We start from the raw sequence: 20809 nt of genomic DNA, 5'->3' as shown, positions 1-20809 counted from the left end.
TTAACAATTAACTGACGTTAATTAGATATTTGAGATTTGGGGAAAATTACGGTCGCCAGTCCTATGGACAACTACTATAATAACTGAAAAAGAAAGGTTATTGCACATATAATTAGCACTAAAAGCGTGGCAACTGAAGGTTGACAAGTGTTGTGTGAAAACTGAATGTTTGTCAGAAGTAGTAAATTTCGCTACACTCTGACTTAATTTAGGAAAAGAATTAATAAAACCGGAAAACTGAAAGTTAATTTAGTGACTGAAATTAATAGTGAACTTTGTTTCTGAAGCACTACGAAACTAAAAAAAAAAAAAAAAAAAGGTTAATCTTGGGCTACCTCAACATTCATTTCAAAAGCTACTTGAATCTGCACAATTTAGAAATAAGAGATTTAACTTTGAACTTGAATTAAATGGTTCTGAACAATTAACAATAGTAAAATTTAGTACATACGAAGCTGAGCTGTAGTCACATGTAAGCTAAAATATGGTAACAAAACTCGCACTCTTAATATGTGCTTGTGTAATCTAAATATTGTAGCCAGCTATGAGTACCTTAACTGAACTTTGAAATTAAAGCAGTGAAATGGAATGATAAGATTTTAATGCTGGCGTTTGAATTTCAACGACACTCGGGTTCATTTCGGAAAAGGAAGGGACCCTGCTTGGTAATGCAGTTGGAACGATGAGCAACAAAGGTTCATGCTAATTTGCTGTAATTTTGTGAGGCAAATGGAACAATTTTAATAGCTGAGGTCTGCCATACAGTCTAAAACTTTACGTGCTTCCAGTCTTCCTTGTTGGTTGATTGAAGGTTTGAAGTCGTCGGTCGAGGAGATGGCGACAGTCACTCATTGTCGGCCGTCGCTGTTGAAGAAGCTGGATGTTGGCGCGCCTTCTTCTCGACACTGTCACCAAGCAAAACGGGCTCTTGATGTGCGCCAGCGTCCGCGACACCGTGTCAGAAACTATCATAGCAAGTCGAGCGCAATTACATGCTGCAAAACCCCGAAAGCGCGGCAACTCGCGGAGCGTCACACAACACACCTGCTCCACCGCCCTACTCCAGCCAGACTGCTCTGCCCGCGCTCCACGCAGCAGAGTTAACACTACCAAAGATCCTAAACACCTTGGTTCTTCACACGACCTATCGATGTAATCGTTCGATAGCATATTTTTCCCTAGGCAAGACCCAGCGTAAAAATTCAATTAATATTTACAAAACAAACCATTTATACATCGACATAAATGCATATATATATATATATATATATATATATATATATATATATATATGTATATATATAGTATAACAATTACAATATATAAAGACACAGAAATGTCATATCTTCAGGTAACAAAATAAGGAAAAAAAATTATAGTACAATAGATGGAAGTAGGAGGATATGCATTTCCGGCGTTACAAGTTGTTGAAAGACGTACCCGCGGCTGTTCGTGAGAGGATGTGGATACAACACGACGGTGCACCGCCTCACTTCAGTGTGGATGTCCGAAAACATCTCCGTGCCGTATTTCCCGATCGCTGGATTGGAAAGGGAGGTCCAATTCCATCACCTGCGAGGTCTCCTGATCTGAATCTTCTTGATTGCTTGCTATGGGGATATCCAAAGTCACTTGTGTATGAGACCCCAGTAGATACGTAGGTGGAACTAGTCGCCAGAGTTGTAGTTGCCAGTAATGTGATTCGAAACACACCACGGATATTTGTCGGGCTGCGCCAGAAGCTTGTTCACCAATTTCATGCTTGTATTGAGTTTGATGGTCGTCAGTTTCAGCAAATTTTGTGAGAAACAGCACAAAAGGTAAGTTCATTGTGTCAATGATGGTATTTTCAGTTAACTGTGACTAACGTACATAAAAAAGTACACAGTAATACGATTTTATTCCTATTATCTCCTTAACTTGCTTCTCCGACCCCAGATTTCCTACCTCAAACTGTTCAGTGGAGCATCTTCAATGTCATGTTAAATTTTTGTACTCTCTTGTGGAATCGCCCTGTATGTTCGGGAAAATAATCCGATTTGATCCAAACATTCGCGGTCGGCAACCTAAGTGATGGCACGCCTACCTAGACCCAGCCATGCTCGTGTTAATAATTAAAAGTATTCCATTTCCAGATTGAAGTTTGCTGTTTTGTACTGTTTTTCCGAATTAATCTTTCATGTTATAACTGTCCCGAACAGCACTTCCATAGTTGTTGCAAGAATACATGAACGAAGGTGAAAGCCAGACATAATATCTTTCGCAAGATCGCCGCTAGTAAGTGGAGATCTCGAGCACAAACTCTGAGAACCACAGCACTAGCAACATGTTACAGAGCTGCAGATTACGTGCTTCCAGTTTGGTCCAAATACATCCCAGCACGTATAGCTAAGAAGGCGCTAAACTAAACATGTCGGCCTGTCACAGGTTGCCTGAAGCTTACATCTCTTGTAAAATTCTACCATTTCGCAGGCATAGTTCCGCCAGCTATCCGCCGAGAAGTAGCTGACAACGCAGGGAGAATAAATCAGACTCACCAGGGAGCCAATCCATTACATAGGCACGTTCTAGCAGCCACAAGGCCATTCGAGTCTTGCAAACAGCAGCAGCTACAGCGAGGAAACAATCGTCGATTTCTCGTCTCGACTTGCGAACAACTCTCCCGTCTCCATTCTGGAGTTGGAAGATCCACGAGTAACCTCCAGTAACGGCACATTCCTGAGGATACCACCAACTGTGACTCCGGAGTACCATCGTTCACGGAGCACTTACTTGACTGTCAACTGTGTCCTGCATCTTGCATATAAGGAGATCTGCTTCTGACTCCGAGAGTAACTGTCACTGCAAGGTTTTGGTCAGGATTAGTGTAACTTTATTATTCTTTCCTTTATTTGTTTCAGACTCAAATAAAATAACTGTCAAGTAATACGTTCCGCCAATGGAATCTACTGAGCATGAACGACGATACAGTTTCGTCCACTGATATCATGGGTAATTTACGCACACCTTACGCATAGAAACCGAATCATTACTCATTGTTGTCCTACCAAGGGGCGTAATACTATAAAACTCATAGTTCATCACTTTAACAAGTTGTTCAAATTATTTTTGTCCGCTGCTCATGGTCTCGCGGTATCGTTCTCGCTTCCCGAGCACAGGGTCCCGGGTTCGTTTCCAGGCGGGGTTAGGGATTTTCACCTGCCTCGAAATGACTCATCATCATTCATCCCCATTACGGTCGGAGGAAGGCAATAGCAAACAACCTCCACTAGGGCCTTGCTTTGTACGACGGTGCGGGTCTCCCGCATCGTTCCCCCACGCTCTTTGAAGGAGTATGGATCATCATCATCACGGAACGATTACAAACGACTGTTCTGCACGAAACCCGAGGAACGACTCCCCGTTCGCATAATGCCGCGTGACCATTAGCGCCTGGTGAACGTAAGACAGGGAGACAATGCCCCTGCTGCAAAAAAGCCAGCTTCGAAAGTTCCAGAGAACCAGCCGTGCATAAGGGATACAATAAACTGCGTCATACTTTTGTCGATAGTAGTATAATTGTGTGCATGGGCGTGTGTATGGGTATATACAGGAGTGGAAAGAGAGAGAGAGAAAGAGAGAGCGAGCGCAGGAGCGGGGGGAGGAGGGGGGGGGGGGGGAGAACAATATCGTTAGAACCCCAGTTCAGTACAAATAAGGGGGTTGATGTCGTTCTTCTACCTCTAGTAATTCCACTGTGAACGGTAGGTTAGAAATAGTGCCACTGAGATGAGGTGTCAGGTACGTTTTACAGCCAAATGCCCTGTTTCCTTTCACTCATATCAAATTTCATTGGTAAAATAAACGAAGTAAACCCCTCCTCAATACTTTCAACATTTCTGTCGTGTCACAGGCGTTGCATCACTGCCGTTGTGTGTCTGCTGCTGCTCTATACAGCATCTTGTACGTTCAACATTTGTACGGCGGAGAGGGCTTCCAAGAGCATACCGCTCCTTGTCTATCCAAATGGAGGAGCTCTTAAGGTAACTATGACGCACACATAATTGACTACAGCTCAATGTACTTATTTCAGTCTGAGTGGATAGCAAATGAAATTACAAAGAAAACCGTAATATTGTCAAACATTTTATTTCATATACTTGATGAAACTATAAAAATATTTTAAGGTAATTATGTTCCACTAGCAAAGAAAGTGAGTCATTTACTCGTAACTGAGAACTAAGGATGAAATGCAAAACTTATAGAGCTTTTCATTGTAGTTGATCATGAAAAGTGTGCGATAATTCGACTTCCACATTCTTCCATTTCAGTCTGTTCTGTGACACCACGTAATCCAGCAGTCCTGTCGGTGCCACAGAGTTAGTCTTCTGGGGTTTTACAATGCGTTTTCCTATTGGCAAGCTCACACTTATTAAAAAATCCCACGCTGTTTTTTAAATAAACTTAACGGACCCCATCAGCGGCGGACGTCTTCAAGGACCGATTCGCCACTGATTGAAGTGAACTTTCGTTTCCACCTGTTTCCGTGCAGAGGTTTGACAACACGGTTTAAAAATTGGAGAACAACTGTTCATTATCGACGGCTGTCGTCCGCTTTTTCTGTCTCTCCACGTGGAAAACAGGTACACATCTTCTTCAGCACCGGCATCCAAATGACAAATCAGTTTCATAACCTCCCTCTTTCGACTTATTGGCGTGTTTAATAATCTCGACACTCTGTCTGAAAGATGTATTATAATACTCACTTGCGGCAGCCATTACGTGATTCTCGTCAAATCTAATCTGGTGGTGCCCTGGCTACGAAGCATGTTCCACAGTTGCTGCTCTACCTGTTTCTCCCCTACTATTCTTACTCTAATGTTCATCCAGTCGCTTTTATACTGTTCGTTTTCTACTAGCCACGAAGAGGACTCCACAACTACACGGTACCCTGCAAATTCCTGTTTATTCCACAGGCATGAAAGAATCTTTGGCCGATCCTTGGAGTTTCCGCACGTTCTACGTGAGTCTCTATAGTAAGCCGATATCGCGTTTCTTCAAGATATTTTCAGTGCGGTCGGTAACATCTTTAATGAGAAATGAATGATAACTGCCTCGGTGTATAGTCTCATTAAAAGAGCTTTATGCGTATATACCAGATACAAACGACGTAAGGAACAAAATACACCACTGGCCATTAAAATTGCTACACCAAGAAGAAATGCCGCTGATAGACGGTTATTCATTGGACAAATATATTATACTAGAACTGACATGTGATTACATTTTCACGGAATTTGGGTGCATAGATCCTATGAAATCAGTACCCAGAACAACCACCGCTGGCCGTAATAACGGCCTTGATACACCTGAGCATTGAGTCAAACAGAGCTTGGATGGCGTGTACAGGTACAGCTGCCCATGCAGCTTCAACACGATACCACAGTTCATCAAGAGTAGTGACTGGCGTATTGTGACGAGCCAGTTGCTCGGCCAGCACTGACCAGACGATTAAAATTGGTGAGAGATCCGGAGAATGTGATGGCCAGGGCAGCAGTCGAACTAGTTCAGTGAAATCTCGTCGATCGAGGTCCGGCGAATACTAAAGGACGCCTGTCGTCGCTGGGAAGAGTCACCGACATTTTGGCTGCAACGAAAGTTGCTACCAGTGACGTTGTCTCTCACCTCTAGACGTTTGATCAGATACTTTGAAACACCCTGTATGTTGACGCAGATTCTCGGGCCTGCTCCCCAAGAAACGCCCAAAGGACGAAGGGGATTTGTGAAACCTTCACATTTTTTATTTACGCGCTTAATGTGATGTAATGATCGGTGTAAAGCCCTACGTACTTGGCCACCTTTTTGACCGAGAAATAAAGGGACCTAATACACTATTGGCCATTAAAATTGCTACACCACGAAGATGATGTGCTACAGACGCGAAATTTAACCGACAAGAAGAAGATGCTGTGATATGCAAATGATTAACATTCACACAAGGTTGGCGCCGGTGGCTACACCTACAACGTGGCCGGCCGCGGTGGTCTAGCGGTTCTAGGCGCGCAGTCCGGAACCGCGCGACTGCTACGGTCGCAGGTTCGAATCCTGCCTCGGGCATGGATTTGTGTGATGTCCTTAGGTTAGTTAGGTTTAAGTAGTTCTAAGTTCTAGGGGACTGATGACCACAGATGTTAAGTCCCATAGTGCTCAGAGCCATTTGAACCATTTGAACCTACAACGTGCTGACATGAGGAATGTTTCCAACCGATTTCCAATACACAAACACCACTTGACCGACGTTCCCTGGTGAAACGTTGTTGTGATGCCTCGTGTAAGCAGGAGAAATGCGTACCATCACGTTTCCAACTTTGATAAAGGCCGGATTGTAGCGTATCGCGATTGCGGTTTATCGTATCGCGACATTGCTGCTCGCGTTGGTCGAGATCCAATGACTGTTAGCAGAATATGGAATCGGTGGGTTCAGGAGGGTAATACGGAACGCCGTGCTGGATCCCAACGGGCTCGTATCACTAGCAGTCGAGATGACAGGCATCTTATCCGCATGGCTGTAACGGATCGTGCAGTCACGCCTCGATCCCTGAGTCAACAGATGGGGACGTTTGCAAGACAACCATCTGCACGAACAGTTCGACGACGTTTGCAGCAGCATGGACTATCAGCTCGGAGAACATGGCTGCGGTTACACTTGGTACTGCATCACAGACAGGAGCGCCTGCGATGCTGTACTCAACGACGGACCTGGGTGCACGAATGGGAAAACGTCATTTTTTCGGATGAATCCAGATTCTGTTTTCAGCATCATGATGGTGGCATCCGTGTTTGCGACATCGCGGTGAACGCACATTGGAAGCGTGTATTCGTCATCGCCATACTGGCGTATCACCCGGCGTGATGGTATAGGGTGTCATTGGTTACAAGTCTCGGTCACCCCTTGTTCGCATTGACAGCACTTTGAACAGTGGACGTTACATTTCAGATGTGTTACGACCCGTGGCTCTACCCTTCATTCGATCCCTGAGAAACCCTACATTTCAGCAGGATAATGCACGACCGCATGTTGCAGGTCCTGTACGGGCCTCTCTGGATGCAGAAAATATTCGACTGCTGTCCTGGCCACACATTCTCCAGATCTCTCACCAATTGAAAACGTCTGGTCAATGGTGGCCGAGCAACTGGCTCGTCACAATACGCCAGTCACTACTCTTGATGAACTGTGGTATCGTGTGAAAGCTGCATGGTCAGCTGTACCTGTACACGCCATCCAAGCTTTGTTTGGCTCAATGCCCAAGCGTATCAAGGCCGTTATTACGGCCAGAGTTGGTTGTTATGGGTACTGATTTCTCAGGATCTATGCACCGAAATTGCGTGAAAATGTAAACACATTTCAGTTCTAGTATAATATATTTGTCCAATGAATAACCGTTTATCGTCTGCATTTCTTCTTGGTGTGGCAATTTTAATGGCCAGAAGTGTATCTTAATAGAAGCAGTTCAGGAGCTCACAGAATGAGATTTTCACTCTGCAGCGGAGTGTGCGCTGATATGAAACTTCCTGGCAGATTAAAACTGTGTGCCCGACCGCGACTCGAACTCGGGACCTTTGCAAAGGTCCCGAGTTCGAGTCGCGGTCGGGCACACAGTTTTAATCTGCCAGGAAGTTTCAGTTCAGGAGCTGTCTAGCCTAAATTATATTGCCATTATGTTCTGGGTGCAAATGCAAAGACTCTCTGTACACTGATTTAGTAAAGTACAATAAAGTTACACTTGACGTTCCCCTCCATACAGTAAGCACTAGAATCAGGGCCCTATTGAACGGAAACCTGTAGCTTAAATGTAGAAACTATCTCCCATCACCTCCTCGATAACAGAATTGCAACTACGGTAGCCACTTCTTAGGGACGGGCACTGCCACACTGTTGATTTAATGACGGAAGATTCCGACAACCTCGCTATCGCCTCGGCATTATCTCATCTTCTTCATGTGGATGCCGCAGTCAGAAAGATGTTAACCATATTTCTTATGGCTGCATCAGGAGGTATCAAGAAGCCATGATAGTAATGCACCATCTGAATTACTTTGGCAATGTATTACCAAGGAACATTCAAACTCTTTTACTGACAGAAGACCTAAAACTGTGTAATGTACTGTAGCATTGTATAGCAGAATTACAAATAAGAACACACGAAAAATGATTTTTTCACACTATAATATACTAACTGAATTTGTATGCTTCGTGTTATCAACTTTCATATTTTATTAATCAATGTATTTGAATTTTGTCAAGTCATACGCTACATTTCAGGTTAAATGAGGATAACTCCATAGCTTTCGTTATAACGGTACTTGCGCCGAATCTTTCCTGTTAACGGTTTCAGGCTGTTACGCATTTAGGTGTTCAGAAATCATCGTGAGGCTTACTGTGTGGGCGATGTCTAAAAAAGTCATTAATATATTTAAAAACCATTTTTAATACACGGTAGGACACTGACTTCGTTACAGTCTCAGCGTCCTTTTTATGTCAGCGGGCTAAAATACGTTCTTCAGTAACGATTGATAAGATTTTCATGTTTACGTCGGTAGCAGCTGTGCACATATCTTCCACGCACTATCTGCTAACATTTTCAAAACTCTGCGCTTTTGTTGTGAATGGTGGTTTGATCCCACTGTAGGTGCCAGTTCATTTTTCAGCGAACCGTATGGCCCAAGTTACTATTTTGTTTCTTGCAGGCTAACGCATCTACTTTCTTCAGTAACGATTGATAAGATTTTCATGTTTACGTCGGTAGCAGCTGTGCACATATCTTCCACGCACTATCTGCTAACATTTTCAAAACTCTGCGCTTTTGTTGTGAATGGTGGTTTGATCCCACTGTAGGTGCCAGTTCATTTTTCAGCGAACCGTATGGCCCAAGTTACTATTTTGTTTCTTGCAGGCTAACGCATCTACTAAGATGTGACCTCCACTCTACCTCCTCATCCTCGGTCAACTGAATTTTCAGATTAATCTCATTTTTATGAAAATGATCTAGTCTGTCTCCATGACGTAGACGTGTTGTGTACGTACCGAAACTAGATGTTCGGTTCCTTTCCCCTCGATCTGCTCGTAAAACTGGTCGTCCTTTTAAAGTACGTGATCGAGTGACAGCATTTAAACACCTTGGCAATATCGTCAGGAAAAATCTATTTATCTGTTCCAACACATCATAAAGCAGAACCATCATAAAGAACGGTGACCCTTCGAAGCTGACTAATACGCCCTAGGCTGGGCCATTTAATCTACTGATAAAGTCTGGGTAATTCTTGCTGTAAACGTCGATCGGCTCACATGTGGCCGTAAAAGTGTTCTCATGAATTTGTTAAGGAAATGGGTGGTCGAACAAATGGTACCGTAAATTCACGTTTTATGTGAGAATTTTCATGAACCTCTATAGCGTCGGTAGTATCCGGCTGGACCACTATGCCATTTAATCTACTGATAAACTGTGTGGAATTCTAGCTCTATGAGTCTGACAGGCCAGCATGTGGTCGTAAAAGTGTTCTCATAAATTTGTTAATCAAATGGGTGGTCGAACCAATGACACCCTAAAAGCATGTTTTATGTGAGAATTTTCATCAACCTGTATAGACTAATTGGTATCGCAACTGAAATGGACAGACTTTTCAGAGCTCTTATTTCGACCGAGGAAATCCTTTTATCAATAGCAGAAAAATTCTGAGGAATTTTTCGTGGTGTCTACACGCTGTTTAACATTTCAAAATTTCTGTTACAGGCATCTAGGCATTATAGAGGAGACCTAGTAGATTAAGTGTTGACAAAAAATCCGAGTCCGGAAATGTGCCATCTGCATGTGAAATAATTTAGAAGAACGGATCACTTTCAAATCTCCCGCTTCACGGTATGCACTCGTCGGAGACAAAAAACTTTTTCCTTTGCGCTCTGCAAAAGCCGACGAATACAGGCAGTATTTCAAGTACTCGTCCTCGGGTTCTCTTTTACGTGACAAAGGATTACCTCTTCAAAACGAGCGTCCGTGGAGAACAACAGTGGACCCTCCTAGATGCTAACGTGCCAGTTTATCGCAGCCGTAATTATTCTCAGACGATAACTATGTGCTTTCATAATTACTACAAGGACTGTCTATGGCGCAGTCTTCTCAGTTTGTACGCCTAACTTGAAGCGAGGGGTCTGAAGTGATCCCATTTTTAAATTTATTTTATATCCAAATAAAACATTTCCGGATATGGATTCCTTGTCAAAACTTTATTTTCTATCTTCGCTCTCCAGCCTCTAGAAGCCCACAATATTAATTGCGAAGCGCCTATCCATGTTACAGCCCGCCACATTTATAGCTATTGTGGCATTGTCCATGTCAGTCGAGAGAACGGTAATACTATGCGCCTCATTCAGGAGCATTTGTCTGAACTACAGTTACGTTACATTTTCTTGGCTTTACCCGAGCTAATAGTCTTAGCGTTTACACACATGTCTTCAGCTGTCACTGGGTGCACACTACGAATGCCTGCTTTTACTCCGCCTTTATCTTCCAGAAGCAGTACTTGCGAAGGGAGTGAGACAGGGTTGTAACCTATTCCCAACGTTATTCAACTTATACACTGAGCAAGCAGTAATCATGGAAACTTTGGAGAAAGAATTAGAATTCAGAGTGAAGAAATTAAAAAAAAATAGAGGTTTGCCGATGACACTGTAATTCTATCAGAGACACCAAAGCACTTGGAAGAGCAGTTGAACGGAATTGACAATGTTTAGAGACAAGGTTATAAGATGAACATTATTAAAAGCAAAACAAGGACAATAAAATCTAGTCGAATTAAAGCGGCCGGCCGTTGTGGCCGAACGGTTCTAGGCGCTTCAGTCTGGAACCGCGCGACCGGTTCGGTCGCAGATTCCAATCCTGCCTCGGGCATGGATGTGTGTGATGTCCTTATGTTAATGAGGTTTAAGTAGTCCTAAGTTCTAGGGGACTGATGACCTCTGATGTTAAGTCCCATAGTGCTCAGAACCATTTGAACCATTCGAATTAAATCAAGTGATGGTCAGGTAATACGATTAGGTAACGACACACTTAAAGTAGTAGATGAGGCTTTTTTTTTTATTTGCGCAGGAGAATGACTGATGATGACCGAAGTAGAGAGGATATAATATGTTGGCTGGCAATGGCAAGAAAAGCGCTCCTGTAGATGAGAAATTTGACAAAATCGATTATAGATTTAACTGTTGGGAAGTTTTTTCTGGAGGTATTTGTCTGAAGTGTAGCCTTGTGTGGAAGTGAAACATGGGTGACAAATGGTTCAGAAGAGAAGAGAATAGAAGCTTCTGATACGGGGTGATACAAGAAAAAAGCTGAAAATTAGATGAATAGATCATGTAACCACTGACGAGGTACTGAATAGAATTGGGGAGAAAAGAAATTTGTTGCATATCTTGACTAAAAGAAGGGATCGGTTGACTAGCCACATTCTGAGAAATCAAGGGATCAGCTGACAGCGGCTGCGGAAGCGACAGACATGGGAGACAGTAAGATGGGGAACTGAAGTAGTAGATTTACATCGCTTCCCCCCCCGCTGCGGTCAGCTGGCTCCTGGAGTGTCTGCACTTAACCAGTCCCGTGTCGTGCTGCTCAGGCGGACGCTGCGGTTGCTGGTTCTACGCTTCCACGCGTTTGTTTGGCGTGGGCGTGAGCCCCCCATGATTGACTGCCCTGACCATCACCCATTTATGATTTCGTAATTATTTCGTGGCACCTTCGAAACCGGTCTTGCAATAAATTAAGAAATTACTGGCACATGAAGTGGATTTTGTTCTATAATTTATCGTGTGATGATGAAGGCGAGGGAGGTACGTCTGCTAAACGTGTTTTCAAACACTGATCGAGAATACGTTATTTTAAGCGAAAATAGTACATAATATATTATCCTTGCACACATGCTGTTCAACAATATTTTTTTTATCTATATCTGTATGTCTCAAAATCAAAATGAATAAATACAAGCACCTGAGTAATAACACTGATATGAAATTAATGATTTTCGAAGTATAATTTGATCATGGCAGTCACGTTCAAGAATAGAGCGACTACTGTTAACGTGCTTCACTTTAATTTCACTCCAAATAAATTAACGCATTTGTGATTCGCAATGTGCAGTAGTGCGCAAATTAATTACACTTTAACTTTACATTTATTACTACACTCCTGGAAATTGAAATAAGAACACCGTGAATTCATTGTCCCAGGAAGGGGAAACTTTATTGACACATTCCTGGGGTCAGATACATCACATGGTCACACTGACAGAACCACAGGCACATAGACACTGGCAACAGAGCATGCACAATGTCGGCACTAGTACAGTGTATATCCACCTTTCGCAGCAATGCAGGCTGCTATTCTCCCATGGAGACGATCGTAGAGATGCTGGATGTAGTCCTGTGGAACGGCTTGCCATGCCATTTCCACCTGACGCCTCAGTTGGACCAGCGTTCGTGCTGGACGTGCAGACCGCGTGAGACGACGCTTCATCCAGTCCCAAACATGCTCAATGGGGGACAGATCCGGAGATCTTGCTGGCCAGGGTAGTTGACTTACACCTTCTAGAGCACGTTGGGTGGCACGGGATACATGCGGACGTGCATTGTCCTGTTGGAACAGCAAGTTCCCTTGCCGGTCTAGGAATGGTAGAACGATGGGTTCGATGACGGTTTGGATGTACCGTGCACTATTCAGTGTCCCCTCGACGATCACCAGTGGTGTACGGCCAGTGTAGGACATCGCTCCCCACACCATGATGCCGGGTGTTGGCCCTGTGTGCCTCGGTCGTATGCAGTCCTGATTGTGGCGCTCACCTGCACGGCGCCAAACACGCATACGACCATCATTGGCACCAAGGCAGAAGCGACTCTCATCGCTGAAGACGACACGTCTCCATTCGTCCCTCCATTCACGCCTGTCGCGACACCACTGGAGGCGGGCTACACGATGTTGGGGCGTGAGCGGAAGACGGCCTAACGGTGTGCGGGACCGTAGCCCAGCTTCATGGAGACGGTTGCGAATGGTCCTCGCCGATACCCCAGGAGCAACAGTGTCCCTAATTTGCTGGGAAGTGGCGGTGCGGTCCCCTACGGCACTGCGTAGGATCCTACGGTCTTGGCGTGCATCCGTGCTTCGCTGCGGTCCGGTCCCAGGTCGACGGGCACGTGCACCTTCCGCCGACCACTGGCGACAACATCGATGTACTGTGGAGACCTCACGCCCCACGTGTTGAGCAATTCGGCGGTACGTCCACCCGGCCTCCCGCATGCCCACTATACGCCCTCGCTCAAAGTCCGTCAACTGCACATACGGTTCACGTCCACGCTGTCGCGGCATGCTACCAGTGTTAAAGACTGCGCTGGAGCTCCGTATGCCACGGCAAACTGGCTGACACTGACGGCGGCGGTGCACAAATGCTGCGCAGCTAGCGCCATTCGACGGCCAACACCGCGGTTCCTGGTGTGTCCGCTGTGCCGTGCGTGTGATCATTGCTTGTACAGCCCTCTCGCAGTGTCCGGAGCAAGTATGGTGGGTCTGACACACCGGTGTCAATGTGTTCTTTTTTCCATTTCCAGGAGTGTATATGTATAACATAGTAGCTTACTGAATATTAATAACCAATATGTCTTCTTTTTACTTTAACGAGCTTCTGAACACGTTGTAGCATGGATTCGACCAGCTTAAAGCAAAATTTTCGTAATTCATCGTCATGAAACCTGACTTTTACCACATTTATCATCATACATTCATTTGTTGAACAGTCCGCATTACCAAGAAGCATTTTCAAACCACTGTACAAATTCTTGATGGCATTTAAGTTTGGTGGATTACTAGGCCACTGAAGCACACTAATACTGTTTTCTTTCAGGAATGTCTTGAGTGCTTTAGAAGTATGATTTGAGGTCAGATCATGTTGAAATGTTCCTCCAACATCTCCAAAGAATGGCACAATCTTGCACCTAAGGGTTTCAAAGTATTTAGTTGAATTCATCATGCCATCAACTGGAACTAGTGCCCCAGGACCACTAGAAGTGAAGAAATGTCAAAACATTTTTTGGGAGGTTGTTTTACAGTCTGTTCAAGGTGCTCAGCTATCACTTTGGGTGCTTGTCTGACAACCTTTGCTCTGTATCCTTGAACAATAAAATGTGACTCATCACTGAAAATTACACGTTTCCAGTCATTGGAGGTCCAACATTGATATATTTTGGCCCATGCCTACTGTTTTTCTTCATGGCAGATGTTAACAACGGCTTCTGCGTTGGATTTCGTGCCTTTCGCCCAAAATCAAGAAGATTATACCGTACGGCTGAAGAATCAGTTGCAATCCCAGTAGCCAATAAATATCTCTGAATGTCTTTACTTGCCTTGTGACGATGAATTCTACTGGTTCGAGGTAGAGTTTTGTCAGATTTTCGTTCCCACCTACATCAGCCTTTTCTCTTTGGAGACAATTAGGCAGTATCACTATATGCCCTAATCATTACTGAAACACTAGATTCTTCCCGCACCAACAACAGAAGCAGTCTCTCTTATAGTCATTTGTGTGTGTTCCTGAAGAGCAAGTATTTTTGCCTGCTTCTTAGGTGAAGTGTACATCCAGATGTTCGTAACTGCACACTACCGGAATTATGGCCAATTTTCGCCCGGAGCGATTGTTGAAGCTGATGTTTTCGTAGTGCAATTCTTTTCCCCTTAAAATATGAGGTCAAGTTGGTGTTTCTTTGTGAGGCCATTACCCGCGGCACATGACGAAGACGTCAGTAGTTAAGGATTTGTTCGTTTTCTGAAGTGTACTAGATGACGTTTCTGCACACCCGATAATACATATTTTTATCACATAATTTCTCGTCGGTGACAGTTATCCAGTTTGCTACGAACCGACTTTGTGTCTAGGTGAATCCGTTATCACGCCTCTTCTATAAACCGACGGATCGGAATACAATTTTTTGGTCGTCAGAGATTTAGCTGTTTAGAAAACAATCCCTCGATCTGTATCTCTGTTAAAATAATTACGTAACGTAATGTCAACTCTCCACAAGAATCAGCAGATCAATAATCATCAAGCACGGCTTCCATTCTCCAGTGTCGATACACATCGCTACCAACCACTACACTTCCGCGCGGTCGGTTTCTCTTCCGTTTGCTCATTTAACGTGTATTTTGCGTCATGCAATTAAGCTCCGCAGGAGCGCAATATTACGCGCACAAAACGCCCTTTAACAAAACATTGTAGTTTGTTTACGTACCGCTCTTTCATCTTCACGAGGGGCAATTACTCCAGTTTCAGAGTTTACAAAGTGTTGATGTTTTGTGCACTATTTGTTTGCCTCGCCGATATCCCACTAGTTGTCACACAGAGAGATGTTCAGAGTGTGTTGTAACGTGGGCTGGACAAGCACACTCCCCGTCAAATTATTTTTAAACTTTCCTCAACTTTGTATTTCTTTTTTAATTTAAATTTTTCAGAACGGCAAGATATAATTGGTATTGACGTGTAAAATATGTGGAGCTATAGTTGTCACAAACACAGATCCATCTATATCAGCGCTATAAGGTGTTTCACATTTTTATATACGTCGTTTCGTTCTCATTTCCATACTTACTTTCTCTTTCCATCAATCTTTCATATCTTTCTCTCTCTGTCGCACGGTTGCTCACACACACACACACACACACACAGAAGGAGCGAGATGGAGCAGGGGTGGGGGATGACGATGACATTACAGAAGAACCCCTTGTACTAATGAGAAAGGGAAGAGGGCGATTTTCTTTTGAAACTGGCCCGTACAACATTTCCTTAAGCAATTTAGGGAAAAATGGAAAATCTAATCAAGGTGGGTAGAGGAGGATTCGAACCTCGTTACTCCTAAATGCGATTCCAGTGGATGAAACATTGTTCCATGTTGCTCGAAAAAAGAAGGAATAAATGGTTCAAATGGCTGAGCACTATGGGACTTAACACCTGTGGTCATCAGTTCCCTAGAACTTAGAACTACTTAAACCTAACTAACCTAAGCACATCACACACATCCATGCCAGAGACAGGATTCAAACCTCCGACCGTAGCGGTCACGCGGTTCCAGACTGAAGCGCCTAGAACCGCACGGCCACACCGGCCGGCGAAGAGAAGGAATAAGGAGATGTGGGAAGGGCAGCGCAGAAAAGACCATTCTTGCAAAACTGGAACAGATTCATTGATATTTAACTGTAAGGTGAATCTGTACAGCCCTATATACTAGTTTTTCTTTTGAATTACATTTTTGAACATATCAGAAATTTGCTTTGTGCGTTATATTTTATAAAATTTGTTAACAGCGGTGATTAATTTGGTATAGCTGAACGAATATTTTGTCGCAGTATGAATGAAAAACATGGTATAATAATATGTTCACATTTTTATATTAAGGTAAATCCTTTAAACACTGATCTCCTCCTCCTGCAACTTCTGAAAAGTCTCTTGCCCCTCTTCAGAAACCACGTGTTTGTCTGACCTCTCCACAGATACCACTCCACTGTAGTTGCCTCTACGGTGCGGCTATCTGTATCGTTGAGGTACGCAAGGAAGAAAGTTTATTAAAACCACGACTAGTTTCATGCCAGTTTACAGGAATCGTCAGGTGATCTGAACATGGACTTGAAAGGAAGAATTATAGAATTTTTTTTCGTTTTACACCGGGTTTTTAAATAAATAATAGAATAATCCTGCACATTAGGTACTTATATAGATTGTGCCGTTAACATAACTTTACACTTTCTTGAAGCCTCTCCCCGTCGTCCACGCCACTGAGAAATTAAAAACCTCTAGAAGATAAGAAGTGAGTTTGCCTAAAACAACATAAAGCGAGTATTTAGTCGGAGAGAAAACCCTTCGAAACTTGCGAAAGCGTATATAAGCACCTATAAAAACATACCACGATATCAGCTGGAGGTGAAGTAGGCACGGTCATAAAGAACACTTACCAAGTTACAATCCTTTTCTACACATGAATCGACGGTGTTTTATATCATTTGCTGATTTAAGCTGTGATTTATGAAAAGCACCTCCTCTTTCACGCTTCGCCGTTCGGTGCACTAGCCGCACTTTCTCTTGCGCCATCTCGCTGGGTTTTCGGATACCACGGCCAATGCTGTTTTCCCCACGGGTGCTTGCACAGGGCTCTAGCTAATGTTGTAGAATTTACACAATAAAATTACTCAATGTGCAGGACAATCCTATTCCATGTTGCAGTATTTACTAGGCCAGTGTAAAAATAAAAATAAATGTAAAACACATATTTGCTGTTTAGCTCACAGGCGGATGTGCCTAAATTTTTTTTCCCCTTCCCAGAAAAATTTGAACGTTTAGCTGCTGTTGTCCGCAATTTAAGATAATATGTATGACATATTTTAATTTATATTTACATACTGAAACTAACATGAACCGCTTTGTTACAGTGGGTCGTCGGTCTGTCTATTCCGGTGAAGGTGTCCAACCGCTCGGTTGGGATGCTCCTGCAGTTCCAAGGGCTGTACGCGCATCCGTCAAACATAAGCGAGATATCACAACACTTCCCTCTGAATGTTGGCCGTGCTGCCATCTATGCAGTTTTCACTTCGATAATGAACGCGTAAGTAAAACAGCTGGTGTCGTCCATCCCCTCACTCTTGATCCCAGTAAAAAGGAGACTCTTGTACCATTCAACTATAGAAATCTGTTGTGCTGTTGTTCCGAGGTTATTTTTTTAGTCTCAATAAAAATTTGATTTAGAAGACAATTTCTTGATGTTTGTGGACTGTGTGATCAATTACAATACTTCCATAGAATTTCGTATGTGTCTGTAGGATGCGATGAGAGCAGTATGGGAGGGAGGTATAGATAGAAGAGGAAGGGATGAGGAGAAGTTGTCATGAACACGCAGACAATCCAAAAAAACTTTTTTAGTAAAAACTCAATATCCATTATTCCTCAGTCAACGTTTGGAGAATAATGTATCATCAAAACTAACAGTGTCAAAAATTGCAAAGAATTCTAGATATTTCTATAATGTTTAACACAGGGAACTTAACAGCTTAAAATTCCAAGTTGACGCATTTACGTATGGACCGCAGGTAGAGAACTTACCTTCCAGGGAAAGGTGCCCATTCGCAGGATGACAGTATCTGATGTTGAATAAGCCAAGGCAGAAAAGGAAAGACCCATACTAAGAAAAGAAATACAGAAAGACCAACTTCTCAAATGTAGGCGGTAATGGCTGAAGGTAACAGGTTTCCTAGTTTCCACTAGCTTAGTCGAAGCACACATGTGTTCACAACCTAAATGAAATAAAGATACTTGGCAAATGCACCCTTCAAATTTATATTTTACAAATTTTGGTGTTGACTATGGTATCTGAGTTTGTGGTTATTGTGGCCTCAAAGTAATGGCGTCCCGCATGCAAGTCTCAAATTTTCCGACAAGTTCATTTCACTGAATGACAATTTCTTCGAAGCTGTGCTAAAGCGATGTACGAATCACTGATGTTAACAAAGTATTATTGTTATTATATTAAAACAGATTGGATGTTTTATTGTTTTTCTTCTTCTTCTTCTTCTTCTTGTATTAAGTACTTCTACAGGCCACGTTCCAATTTCATTTCTTAATCCCTCGTTACTCTTACCTTTTCGTCTAGTATTCCTTCATTGTTTCACTATGTTTCTTTTTTCTGTCTTCAGACCACGTTGGCTAGTTTTCTTTTCTTCCTATTCTGGACACCTTCCAGTTTCAAGAACTTTTTCCTAAAATCTCTTTCCAATACATCTTCTTCTCTTATATTATTCGTTTCCAAGTCTTGAATCCAGGTGTTTATCGATTACTATTTTCTAAGATATTTGAAGATCTACACAGTGACTCTTTTGTCATTGATTCCGTAAATACTTCCAAAAACTAGTCATCTCCGCATCCTTATAGTTTTCAGTAGGTGTTCGGTGATGTGATCCCAAAATCGAAAACACTGCCTTTTGATGAGAACGTAACCTTTCTTTATAACTCTTCTTTTTATTGTTTTTAGTTTATGAAACTTATAATTTAATACCATACATTCGGTTTCATATAGGCATTCCTGTTCACTACAGTGTTGCAGTGCTTTATTTAAAGCTTTGATAAGGACATTTTTTTGCATGTATTCTTAGTTATATCATACGTTTTTTCCTTAATATGTATCTTTTCCTCTAAAGAAGACTTTTCCAAACCGATTTCTTGAATAGTCTTTGCCAAATATTTGAATTCTGCTATTTTGTCTATTTGCCCAATATGTGTTACTAAATATTTTGAAACACTTTTGGCCGCGCGGGGTAGCAGTGTGGTCTCGAGCGGCTTGCCACGGTTCGCACGGCTCCCCCTCTCCCCCCCCCCCCCCGTACCCTGTCGGAGGTTCGAGACCTCCCTTGGGCATGTGTGCGTGTGTGTGTGTGTTTGTGTGTGTGTGTGTGTGTGTGTGTGTGTGTGTGTGTGTGTGTGTGTCTGTGTGTGTTTTGTCCTTAGTGTAAGTTAGGTTAAGTAGTGTGTAAGCCTTGGGACCGATGAAATCAGCAGTTTGGTCCCATAGTACTTACGACAAATTTCCATTTCCAAGCACTTCTGATATTTGCCATAAATCATGTTTCCTCTGCAGAAATTCTTCAGCCTGTCATGTTGGCTGTATCTTCCAGAACACTGACTTGCACTGCTGCATCTATCAGGCTTTCAGATAGCATGAAAATATTTTTATGTAAGCCCCCATGGTGCATGCAACATATAGCTCATTTATTTGTGGTTGCCTAACGTTATCTCCACAATGAAATTCTCACGCCTAGAAATTATTATTACGACCCTGCCTTTGACAGTCTACACCTACAGATTTTCAGTTTAGCAAGTCAAACCAATCATTCCTATCGTGATCTACTACAAAGAATCACGACGTGGATACCGTAAACGATTTATTCTCAAAAAATACGAAGGGTAAAAAACTGTACAAATATGAAATACACAAGCTCAGGTTCTATCCTATGTGTAATTTCGAGGCTGGCAGAACATATGTTTAATTTTCTTTAGACACTGCCCCATTTATTAGACGTACACAAAAGTGGCTGATGCTGATTAGCGGTGAGGAACAGAAGACATACACTCTGACTGACATACACTCTGGAACAAGCTCAGTGGACAGGCAAATGGAACTCGAACACATTTACTGTGTTTCCCTACTCGCCGAACAGAAGCGGTTCAAATGGCTCTGAGCGCTATGGGACTTAACTTCTAAGGTCATCAGTCCCCTAGAACTTAGAACTACTTAAACCTAACTAACCTAAGGACATCACACACATCCATGCCCGAGGCTGGATTCGAACCTGCGACCGTAGCGGCCGCGCGGTTCCAGACTGTAGCGCCTTTAACCGCTTGGCCACCACGGCCGGCGAACAGAAGCGGGCGTGTCACCTGTCGAAATACGGACAGCAGTTATACTGCACCGATGACTTGCCCGCCGCGGCTTTTTCTGCTGTGGAGGCGGTGTGTGTGTGGCGTACCTCTAATTGTCTGCCTGTACAGTGGACGTTATATGCCATCTGCAAACTCAGAGAGCCGAAATGATGTCAGTACAAGACAGAACACAAGTCTAGATTTCTGTTTGCTCAACAAACAGAAACTCGACTCAAGTATCCTTCCATAAAGATGCACTTCAATTTGTGTCAGACTTCAAAAGAGGCCAAGCATTCGAGTAAACAGAATAACAACTCTGTCTACAGAGAACCGGCTTCACATGCTT

General features: G+C 43.1%; 1 protein-coding gene across 1 annotated transcript in view; it reads left to right on the top strand.

The window, feature by feature from the left end:
- LOC126413232 (uncharacterized) overlaps positions 1-20809 on the top strand; it is a 39053-nt gene that overhangs the window by 3976 nt on the left and 14268 nt on the right. Inside the window, exons 2-3 of the mRNA XM_050083130.1 lie at positions 3893-4022; positions 17487-17659. Coding sequence (XP_049939087.1) covers positions 3893-4022; positions 17487-17659 — 303 coding nt within the window. The remainder of the gene's footprint in view (positions 1-3892; positions 4023-17486; positions 17660-20809) is intronic.

Source organism: Schistocerca serialis, chromosome 7 (assembly GCF_023864345.2).
Source record: "Schistocerca serialis cubense isolate TAMUIC-IGC-003099 chromosome 7, iqSchSeri2.2, whole genome shotgun sequence".
In the NCBI taxonomy this organism is placed as follows: Eukaryota; Metazoa; Arthropoda; class Insecta; order Orthoptera; family Acrididae; genus Schistocerca; species Schistocerca serialis.
The sequence above is the reverse complement of the archived record's forward strand: the minus strand, read 5'-3'. Positions and strand labels throughout refer to the sequence as shown.